Consider the following 12,393-nt stretch of genomic DNA (forward strand, 5'->3'; position numbering starts at 1 on the left):
CATTGAAAAAGGAGAGGGGAAAATCAATAAAACCCTCCTTACAAATAATACCATGGCCAGGCTTATTGTTAGGAGTCTGTGACTCATGGCCCCATGGCTCATGGCACGAATGTGAATGAGACCCTTTCAATACCTTGACCAGGCACAAATTTACTCTTTTATTTTCCACTAGCTATTTTTATCGGATTATCATGATTTTTGGTATCAATACAAAGCTTATGTAATGAACAGTCCAAGAGGATAAATAAAAATCATGCCACTAACGCAAGAACCAAAGTAAAAGGGGGGCTATATTTTGTTGGAAGTATTAGGAGAAAGCATTTAGAAAATGTAATTTACTATTCATTTTTCCATAATTTATCCGATAAATCTATATACGATAAGAAAGCCCAGGAAACACTCTACAAGTTTGCTACGCAACATTTTTTTTCAAAATGATCATATAAAAAGTTATGGCACTCTGAATAACAGAGTGTATTATACTGCGTAGAGGGGATCACTGCTAAAATAATGCAACACACAGGGGGTTTACAGGTGAACGCATAAAGAGTTAACAAATGACATACCGTGTGACCACACTGAACACGATGTAAACACACTGTGAACACCATTGATGTAAGTTTTAACACCACAGTTTGTACAGTGCACTGCGAACACACTGCAACCACACCGTGAAGACACAGGGGACACACTATAAACACACAGTGAACACACCCTGAATACACGTTGAACACGCAGAATACACTGTGAACACACTGTTAACATCGTAAAGAGAATGTGAACACACTATGCGATACATGCTACTCCCTCCACCCCTGCCCGAGACATGATTACCATCACTAATGACCATAGCAAATGATTTCGAAGACGGATAGAGCAATGTTGGTCTGTTGGATTATAGAATAAGAAAATATGACCTTTATCCTCAATAAAATGAATAGATAAATAAATGAATAAAAACCCTGCAGGCCTATAGTCATACGTATCGCAGAAAGTTTGTATTTTAATACTACATGTCTCCAAGCATTTATATATATATATATATATATATATATATATATATATATATATATATATATATTATAACAGTGAGATTAAATAAATGAGAAGAAAAATTGCTTTAGGGTATGGAAGTCGGGGTGGTAAGGATAAATCAGGTGCTTATAAGTGTGAGTGAGTGTGTTTCTCTGTGTATGCGGGAGAGAGAACGACTGACTTGAGAGAGAGGAGATATATAGAAAGAGAGGAGAAAACAATGGAAAAGGGACAGGGACTGTCAGCTGAACAAGGCAGTGTGCTTGTGTGTAATGGTGTAGGGGCGTATGTGTATGAGCGGGGACGGTGCATGTGAGGGTGTGTGTGTGTGTGTATGTGAGGGGGAAGAAACAACTCTGAATTTGAACTCACGATCACATTGTAAATAGAATAATGCTCTAATAATATATTTTGCTAAATATTCTAGTTTTATAAACCTAAATTTTGATTTACTTTGGAGCTTATGACTAATTAATTACATGATCTACAAAAGAAAACCCCGTCTCAACACTGTTTTTAATTCGCATTGTGTGAATCCCGTTTAAATACATGTGGGCCCGTCTTACAAAGAGTTACGATTGATCAGATCAATCGTTCCTATGGAAAGCCAGCAAAGTCAACATATAAAATACATGTACATTATGAATGTATATCCATAAATTCATTGATTTCTTGACTAATTGGTGTGTTCTTTGTTTACAAAGGACATTTTGCAAATTGTCTGTAACAAAAATTATGATACCGTTGTATTACCATAGAGTTATGATTGATTGGATTAATTGCAACACTTTGTAAGATGGGGCCCAGTAATCATCATCATCACTTTCATCATTTCTATTGCTGTTGTTTATGCAATATGTCCCATAATACAATGCAAAAACTGTGGTGTTGATTTAACACCAGTCCGAAATCTATACATGTCCACACCAGAGAAGTGTGACTTGATCAACATCCTCTTTATCATAATTATCCTCTCCATGAGCTCACGTTTGTTCCGAATTTAAATCTCATGATTTCTTTATTTTCCTTTGAGTCAATAAGCCAGGGACGCTGCATTAGTACGCCATCTACGATAGTTCTCGGTTAGACATGGCAGGTCACACATGGGTATTTAGACCCCCAATCACTCACGTGTTAAATCACGATGAACAATATGGCAAACCCATATGTTAATTGTGTACTTGTCCTTTCTCAAACAAAAGTTAAATAGCCTGAAATAAGACTAAACATAATTTCAGCCAGTAAATATTCATATCTGAATGATACGCGCCTTAAAGGGGAAGTTCACCCGGACAAAAAAGTTTATTGTAAAAATAGCAGAAAAATAATAATAAAATATTGCCGAAGGTTTTGGAAAAATTCATTAAATAATTAAAAAGTAAGTAGAATTTCAATTATTTGATTTGTGACGTCATATGCGAGCAGCATTCCTACATAGCGAATGGTAAAAAATCAACGAAATGTCATTTTCTCAGAAAATTGAAAATGGTTTTCACTGTACCTTTTGTATGTCAATAGACAAATTACTTCACACCCGATCATGAATAGAAAACAAAATTAAGTCATCAGGAACCATACAAAATTTGAAATTCATGCATTTTATATTACATAACACATGGGAGAGCTGCTCGTTTATGACGTCACAAATCCAAAACCTTTAACTCTAATAACTTTCTTACTCTTTATAGGATTTTCCTCAAACCTTCACCAATATTTTTACTATTTTTTCTGCTATTTTTATAACAAAGATTTCTTCAGGATGAACCTCCCCTTTAAAACCCAAAATAACAACAACAGTTCACTGCGAGAAAAACCGAATAGCATTGTGGCATAGCATAGTGTGGTGAAAAGGAGATATGTGAGGAAGAAGAGGAAAAAAGGAAAGAGAGAATGACAGAAAAAACATCAATTAGTTTTTGTTCGTCTAATATTGCCACTGTAATGCAATTGCGAAAACATGGTTGTCACCCCACTCCTCCTATACACTGCAAACACGGCCAAAAAGACGAGTGAATCCTGTTTCTCGTCAATCGAGCATGTGTTAGTGTGACGTTCCCTTAGCTTATTTTAACGGGTTTATTTCCAATTCGTCCACTGCCAATTCGTCAAATTGTTAACTCGTCTATCATTTGGTCTGCCATCAGTTCGTCCACTCACCATATGGTCTACTTTCATTTAGTCTAATGCCAGTCCGTCTAATAACCAGTTGGTCCAAAAGCCATTTATTGTGCGAAATGAAGGAAAATGAAACGGGTATTGGACTAAATGGTAATAGACGAACTGGTGATTAGACAAAGTGATGATTGCACTAATGGTTATTGGATCAAATGGTTGTTAGACGAAATGTTAATGGAGGACCTAAGACCAAATGAAGGTAGACCATGCGGTGAGTGGACGAGTTGGCAGTGGACGAATTGGCAATTTACCCATTTCACATACATGGTCCATCCTTGCAATGTAGTTCTAGACGATTAACCTACTATCTACGTAACGGTACCGCGCATACAAAGCGCATACATTCGTAATTCCGAAGCTTCGTTATTCCGAAGGTTAGGATATTCCGAAGGTTCGTTATTCCGAAGGTTCGTTAGTCCGAAAACGAAATGAGGTTCGTAATTCCGAAGGTTCGTTAGTCCGAAAACGAAATGATTAACGAACCTTATTTCGTTTTCGGATTATCGATCCTTCGGAATAATGCTACAAATGTTCGGATTAACGAACTCTTTCACGTTTTCAGATTAACGAACATCTAGGTAAAGGCAATTTACGTGTTTCGGAATTACGAAGTGTAACCATACAACATGTACATGTACAAAGGTAGCTTGGCATACGCACATGATCATAATGGTACGTCTCAAAGCACCGTAACGATGTACGTCGCGTCGACGAAATAACGATTAAATTTGTCTACAACTATGACTCGACCGTATGGCAAGCCGTTTAAGCGTTTATTCCTATATCAAGAATTCGATTTCTTGATATCAAGAATTACCATTGCTTAACTACACAAAAACATTTCTTGATATCAAGAATTCGATTTCTTGATATCAAGAAGTGAATTCTTGATATCAGGAAATAGGATTAAATGATAAAACGGCTTGCCATACGGCCGAGGTGTACACACCAACCACTCACTAGTCACAAATCAAATGAAGACAAGTATTTTCAAATATACTGATACTGTCTAGTCTTTATTTGCGAAGTGCATACAGGTAATTTCCTAAAATTGAATACTCAATAATTTGAATCTAGTACTAACATTAATTCGGTTGAATAATTTGTTGGAATGGGGGTTTCTGGCACCGAGGTTCTCCCCTAGCACAAGGCACTGGAAAAGGTCACAGTGATCTCGTTCTCTTCGAAATATCCCCTTGCAACTTTTGGAGTGATTTTATAGGCCTATACACACTAAGTCAAGGGGGTCAAAATCTGAACTCTGTGGCCGGAATTCACAAAGGTGGCTTGTTTAAAACCATCGGTTGAACCCATTGTTTATGCAGATTTCCTGTATGAATTTCGGTTATTTACCGCGTATATTACACAAATGTCCAATGCTGATGCGCGCTTTTGTCAAAGTGCGCCAAATTGACGCCTGTTGCCATGGTCATGTATGCTATTTTATTCATGAGTCCACTGTTTTCGATTAATGATGGTTTGTTGTTGGGGTCCTCGATTTATTGTTTCCATTAATATGTTGTATTTTAGAGTTGAGCCATTAGCTCCCCCTTCTTGAAACAAGTAACTTTTCACGATACCGTCTATACTACATTCATATGCATCCAGAATATTAAACAAATCCAGGGATTGTATTCTATTTACGGACTTGTAAAACGCTTTCTGAAGCACAAATGACACTTCACTTTTTCTTCATATTTTAAGTACACATGTATACCTATACCATGTATACTATCCTTTTACATGCTATGCAAGGTGACAAATATACATTGTCAATACTTTTTGTCCAAATTACTGTGAATACACATTCAGAACATTATAAAAGGCAAGAAGTTACAAGAAATCACTATAAAAGTGCTAAAGTAATTATTACTACTATGAATAATTAGGAATATTAAGTGTGCGCATGACCAGTATTTACTAAATTGCAATGTATGCCTATATATTTATTACATTATACATTACATTACATTATAACAATACAATGAAGAAAAAAATGTATTATGAAGAAAGGAATGAATTATTAAAAGACAAATTTTAACAAATTAATAACATGTTCATTAGGAAAAATGCATTATCAAGTATTTCACCATATAATTCCAATAAAAAAACAACCATCTTGATGTGTAGAAATACGATTGTAAAATATCCATGATTATTGAATATCTTATATTACCTTGAATCATAGACACACATCGAATATCTGAGTATTAAAATTTACAACATAAAATGCTCCTTTACTGTCTTTGCTCGAATTTACTTTTCTGGTGAGCGTCATTTCCGACACCTTACGAACTCACTATAAATAGGCTACACTGTAAAACAAAAAAGGTGTAAAAAATATTCATGTGCTTATTACTGTTGCATGTTGATACATTTTCTATTACCCCTTGCAACACCGAATATTTTTCTAAAAAATATAAACCAAACTTGAAAGAATACTCCTTAAGTCGATTTTTTTTGTCAATCTATATAGCAACCCTTTAATTTAAACCTTACGGTGACGGGTTCCATGCCATATAGTTTTGTAAATGGCGAGTTGCAAGCTACTGTTATAATCTACTGTTATAAGCCATGAAAAAAATTGAGAAGGAATAGAGGAACTATTATCCCCAGATTTTGAAAAAGTTTCAGCCAAGACGCGTTCTAAACGCATGCAATTTGGAACGTCTTGAAAAGGGAAAGTTTTTGGTCCAGGATATTATGGTATAGATTTCTTATCAATCTACTATCTAAACATGCTAAAAGGGGACATTTTAAACCCATTGCACAGAAATTAAAGAAAAAGTGCTAGATTTGTTTTACATTGGTAATGCTTCGTTGAAGTTTTAAATCAAATTCGTACGACCATGAAGCTCTCATTTATACCTAATTACAAATAAACATGGTACAACAAAATGAGTTTTAAAAAATGTTATCCAAGGTTCATCTTAATGCAAATATGATTTCATTACCTTTTGGCTACACATAATGGGTAAAAATACTCCGTCAGGGGAAATTATGTGTCCAACCAACATTGGGCAATTCTTTTAGGCATATTTATTAATCCAGTGTGATGAAAATTCTACCCATTCTAAAGTAATTCCTGTTTGTGTGTTTTTTAGCTTACTGGACAATATGCTTCCCACATTGGGTAAAATACTGCCTCGAATTGGTTGGACACATAATTACCCTTGTGCTGGTTAAAATCTCACCCATTTTTTTTATGATATACTATTCCGCATTGTTCTTCGCATTTTCTACCAAACCAACACAATTTCTACCAAACCAACCACATTCTAGTTACTTCGATTAGGTTGGCAGCATATAGAATATTAACAATGAAAATGAAATTGGAAAATCAGTCGACCGTGTTTGAATTCGACATCTTAACAATGAAATAAATTCACATTTTCCTTAGCCCAAACAAACGGAGAAAAAAATCAAAGTAAATGAATTGTAAATATTAGAATCATCGTAGTAGTATTATGTAAGTAAACTACATTTGAAGTATAAATGTCTGCGAATTGAAAGATGTCGTTTGCCCATGACCTGCTGTTGAGCTCATATATCGTTGCCGGGGGTCTTAGGCCTGTGCTTTTCCCGCCTTGATGGCCTTAACTTCCCGGGCAAGCTGGCATTGTGCACACGGCTCCAAGAAAGTAGACAGACAACAGTCGGTGAGGATAGTACCCTGTCACATAATTATAGAAAAAAAGGAAATATGTGAATAAATTAAATCTAAATGGAAGACAGTGAAGTAATCAGAGTTCATAGAGAGGACAAGAACATGGTGTCTATTGCATTTGAAAATAAAAGTCACAAGGGAACGAAAATTCAGACCTTTTCCAGAATTTCGATGTAGTAACAAATTGATTTTGGCATAAATTTTGATATATATATGCAGAAAAAATATCATATTTCCAATGTATTTCCTTTTTTTTTAATTTATGTATTATCATGTCCCTTTTACTTGGACATGGATATTTTTCTGAATTCTATCATTGTTATTAAGATCTATTTTTCATTATTTATTCTTTATTGTTATTGTTTTCTGGAGGGGGGGATACAGTGACCCTTAAGGTAACAAGCAACATTGAATGGGGAATAACTTGATGGTTGATATCTCGGATGGATGAATTTTAAAATATATAAACGAATTATTACTTTAACTGTATAGCCCTAAATTAATACAAAAATTATTTAAGTCCACCCCAGAAAAATGTTGATTTGAATATAAAAGAGATAAATCAAACTAGCAAAACGCTGATGATTTCACCAAAATTGGATGTAAAATAAGAAAATTATGACAAAAGTTTTGCTTATTTTTCCACAAAACAGTGATACGCACAACTCAAATGAGAGGGTTGATGATGTCCCTCACTCACTATTTCTTTTTGCTTTTCATTGTTTGAATTATACAATATTTCATTTTTTTAGGTTTGACAATCAGTACCAATTTGACTGAATCATATGGTATTGAACAATGCCCATTCCACATGTTCAGGGAGGAATTAATCGTTTTGTCATTTGACAGTGAGGGAAAAATATAGAATATTCCCTAATTTCTATAATAAAATACAACATAAATAATGAGTGGATGACGTCACCAGTCTCTTCATTTGCATACCCACCAAGATGTGCATGTAACTGTTTGTTAAAATTAAGCAAAACTCTATATGTCAAAACTTTCTTATTTTACATCCGATTTTGATGAAACCTTCAATGGTATGCTTGTTGGATTTTTCCCTTTTTATTCAAATCAACTTTTTGTTGGGGTGGACTTGTCCTTTAAATGAAAAAAAAAAAATCATGCGTACTTGGTAGATACATGAGTGTGTGAGGCAAGGCGAGTCTCCTGAACGCTTTAAAGTATGTGAGGATGCGGATGTATGAATAGCGTGTGTGGGATGCCAGGAAAATCTGAGGCATTAAACACAATTTGATGTACGTGATTGTGCCTGTGAGTGTGTGGGAGAGGGAGTTATCTAGATATCATGTATGTGTGAGGATGGGTGTGTGTGAGGGTGGGTGTGTATGAGTGTGTAGACTGTGATGTGAGTGTGTGGAAGAGGGAGTCACCTGTATATCATGTGGGGTGTGGGTGTGTTATGGCGTGTGGAAGCGGGTGTTACCTCGATATCATGTGTACTTCCGTGTGTGGGTGTATGTGTGAGTGAGTGGAAGAGGGATTTACTTCGATATGTGTGGGTGTGCGTGCAGGTGTATCATGTATGGGCGCAGCATGTGGAAGGAGGAGTTACCTGAATGTTATGGCGCCCTCTAATTTGGGTCCTCATCGTGATGAGTGAGTTTGGTACGCAGCAAGGCACGCAGCAGTTCTCTCCCATATCAGTCGCGATACAGCACTGATGACATGGGCCTAGGAACAGTCCCAACAGACCTGAAATTTAAGATAAGGTTGAAAAGTAGGTTGAAATCTTAGATATTTCAGTTGAGGAGAAGCTGAAAATGAGGGTCAAATCCGCCACCAGCATTGTTATTTATTATTAAAAAAAAAGTGGTGGAGGGGGCGAGTCGAAGGTAGGAAAGTAGTAAAGGGTTGCAAGGGCAGACTGCACTTCAATTTTTGTTTTTCATTTTTCAAAATTTCTGGTGGAGGGGGATGCCCCTTTGCACGACTCCCCGGTGACCACCACCAAAATACACTAAATGCAGCTAAAACATGTAAAAGGATATCATTCATTTGTCATTATTCATCATAATCATATCGATATATGTTTGTTTTAAAATTGACTCTTCAATAATTCAGGAATCAAAGGATTAAGAAATACGTAGATGAATAATAATTAAAAAAATTGTTTATTCGCTAGAAAATTCAATTTGGCAATAATCAATGGAAGAAGTGTGCAAACAAACAATTAACAAAACGTCATAAGAATAATAATTACAGGAAGGATGAATAGCGGGGCATTTTTTCATTACATTATCTCAAAGTATAGCTTGCTCTGTGATAAGTGAAAGAGGATGACAAGAACGAACATATATCTTAATTTTTCATTTATTCAAGACCATACTTACAGGTTGGAATGTCCTCAAAGCAGGAGCAAATTCCAGTGTGCCAGTCACGTGGGTTACCACGTGGCATCAGAGGATTGGTCACCGTGCTAGTCACCTGACAATTTCACCAGGAAAAAAAGAAGAAGAGAGAAATAGTACAAACTGAAAGGCTACGTTACAGCAACAACCTACTCAGGCTTCACATTGGGCGAGAGACGCTCCAAATACTCCCCTCGTTTTCTTCAATCAATTCATTTGTTATAACTATGGTAATACACTAGCGTACCTACGGGGGGCAGAGGGGGCAGTCTGCCCCCCCCCCTGACGAGTCACAACCCATACAAAATACATATCCCTGCCCCCCGACGAGCTTGAATACCTATTTTGCCCCCTGACGAGCTTGAAGACCTTTTTTTATTGTCAAATTTTTCGACCGGTTTTGCCCCCCCCCCCTGTGGAAAATCCCAGGTACGCCACTGTGGTAATATCAACATATTCTGTCCAAACTTGCACAACAAAGGGACAATTGCCCATCAAATATCCATCTTACTTCAAAATGCAGTGCAGAAAAAATAATAATAACAATAATAATAATTAATTGATTATAGTCCATGTATCAATTACTCACAGGATATATTGTTCATTTCATTCAGTAGTCGATTTTCGTAAAGCAAGGAGAGGCGGGATACTAAATAACAATAGAACCATGATACTGATATAAAACAAAAATCATTCAGTACCGAAATAAACTAAGCGAACTGTGCAAGGTTAAAGATGGTAAGTGCGATGATCATTGATCACTAACAAAACACGAATGATGGACTCGTACTCTTATCTAATTCAGTTTCTTGACAGCCTACAACCAGTGGCGGATCCAGCTTTCGCCAAAGGGGGGGGGGCGAAAAATATATTTTCATCAAATTTTTTCTCGATTGGCCGCTATAATCTGATTTTTTTGTTGGTTTTTTCAGGGGGTAGTCCTATAAAAAGTCTGAAGTTTTAAATTTATGTTAGTTGTTATTGTTATAAACAAGATAAGGCATCTCATGTGGTCTTCATATATAATGCGAGAGCGAAGCGCGAGCTAAAATTCTTTGATATTTTATGTTCTTAGAGCTGAAGATTCTGAGCAGTTTTTATAATCATGAACAAAGATAAGTATCCAAGTAAACAATGCGAGCGCGAAGCGCGAGCCGAAATTTTATTATAGTGACTTGAAAAGGGACTCAATTAGGACTGTTTTTAGTGATAAATGAAGAGGATACAAGTATCACCAATTAAATAATGAGTGCGAGCTCAAAATTTTTGATATTCCGATTTGAAAACTGGACAGTCTAAGCGCGTTTTTATTTAAATAAAGAACAAGCTGTGTGTCTCAAACAATTAAATGCGAGCGCGAAGCACAAGCTTATTTTTTTGATATACTGACATGATAAACAGATAAAGGAGCATTTTGACAAATTTTTGAAAGAATTTCCAAAGAGGATAGGTATCTCACAAATCAAACAATGCGAGCGCGCAGCGCGAGCCTGAAAATTTTGATATAACAATTTGTGTAAATCAAACAAAATAATAAAAGCTTGATGTGCGAGCTAAAACATTGTGAGCAAATTGATATAAGAACTGGATATATTTAACCCTTTTAAATGGGATTCATTACAAGGCAATGCGAGCGCGAAGCGCGAGGGATTTTTTTATATAAAGCCTATTTTCCGATTCTTCCCCTCATCCTTTTCTTCTTTCCTTTCGGGGTCGGGCCGGCCGTTACGAGGCTGCATGTAAATTACACATCATGGTTATAATACCTCTTTCTTACTTTTCTTTCTGTTTTTCGTAGTTTCTATCAAGTTAAAGAGTACACTTTTTCTGCAGGTTGTCAAAAAATAGGGGGGGGGGGGCCGGGGCCGGCTCGGCCCCCTCCTGGATCCGCGCCTGTACAACGTCGAGGTATAAATTAAGAGTTTAGTTGCAAAAGGGGTTAGGTCCACTTTGGACCATTCCGAGAAAAACCACGTTTTTTTATTCTCACTTATTGCAATATTCTTACGAGAAACTAAATTGTCATGATGTACTACCCCATCATGTGAACATAAAATCGGGTATAAACGAAATCGACCTGTCTTCAATTTTTTTTCTCTATATTAAAAAAAAATATCATTGTGGACCTAACCCCTTTTGCAACTAAACTGAAATGAATCCAATCTCTTTTGATTAAAAAGGTGATTTTTCTTTTCCACTTTTAGTCACGTTTCCATTTCAATCTGAAATTGTCTTTGGTATCACCAGAGTGACTAAAAATTTAGTGGTTTAGAAACAAGAAACAATAAAATTTATGAAAAATTGACCTAACCCCTTTTGACAAATGAGTTCTTCAGAAGAGTTTACTTGCAAAAGGGGTTAGGTCCACTCCAAGAAAATCATTTTTTTTTATTCTCCCATATTGCAATATTCGTATGCGAAACTGAATTTTCATGATACCCTACCATGAGAACATAAAATTGGGTATAAGAGAAATGTACCAGTCTTTTTTTTAAGATATTCTTTTACAAAAAAAGGATGTGTGGACCTAACCCCTTTTAAAACTAAACTGAAATGGACCTAACCCTTTTTGAAAAAAAAAAATCTTTACCATTTTAGTTCACTTTTTAATAGTAATTTAAACTTTTCTTTGGTATTATCTTATAGAGCTACTAAAAATCTATACATTAACACATAAAAATTAAATTTGATGAAAAATGGACCTAACCCCTTCTGCAAGTAAGCTCTTCAAACGTTGTATAAGTCAACGGATAAGATGACCTCAAGTGGGAAAATATCAATTCAATTTCGATTTAATTTCAATAAAATTTTGGTTCTATTGTAGGAGATGGTGGAAGATTTTCAACAAATTTGCTAACAAATAATTTGCTGAATGAAATGAACAATATTTCCAGTTATGAATTATTAATACATGGACTATTATTAATTATGATTACTACTATTGTTATTAATATTGCAATGCATTACATGACAAGAGTCCGAAGACTTCAATAAACTACATAAATGACTCCTTATAATTGCTGGACCTTGCATTTTACCCATAGATATACACAACAAAAAAAGTAAGTCCCCCTTAAACAAGCATCAATAATTTCCAAACCAATGCGAGTTTTTAATATATTTTTACATGAGCGTGTAGGTAAT

General features: G+C 35.6%; 1 protein-coding gene across 1 annotated transcript in view; it reads right to left on the reverse strand.

The window, feature by feature from the left end:
• Positions 1 to 6,703: 6,703 nt before the first annotated feature.
• LOC121417339 (cornifelin-like) overlaps positions 6,704 to 12,393 on the reverse strand; it is a 35,139-nt gene continuing 29,449 nt past the window's right edge. Inside the window, exons 4-6 of the mRNA XM_041611012.1 lie at positions 9,232 to 9,325; positions 8,454 to 8,593; positions 6,704 to 6,883 (exon numbers count right to left, since the gene is read on the reverse strand). Coding sequence (XP_041466946.1) covers positions 6,776 to 6,883; positions 8,454 to 8,593; positions 9,232 to 9,325 — 342 coding nt within the window. The 3' untranslated portion in view covers positions 6,704 to 6,775. The remainder of the gene's footprint in view (positions 6,884 to 8,453; positions 8,594 to 9,231; positions 9,326 to 12,393) is intronic.

The sequence above is a fragment of the Lytechinus variegatus genome, chromosome 6 (assembly GCF_018143015.1).
Source record: "Lytechinus variegatus isolate NC3 chromosome 6, Lvar_3.0, whole genome shotgun sequence".
In the NCBI taxonomy this organism is placed as follows: domain Eukaryota; kingdom Metazoa; phylum Echinodermata; class Echinoidea; order Temnopleuroida; family Toxopneustidae; genus Lytechinus; species Lytechinus variegatus.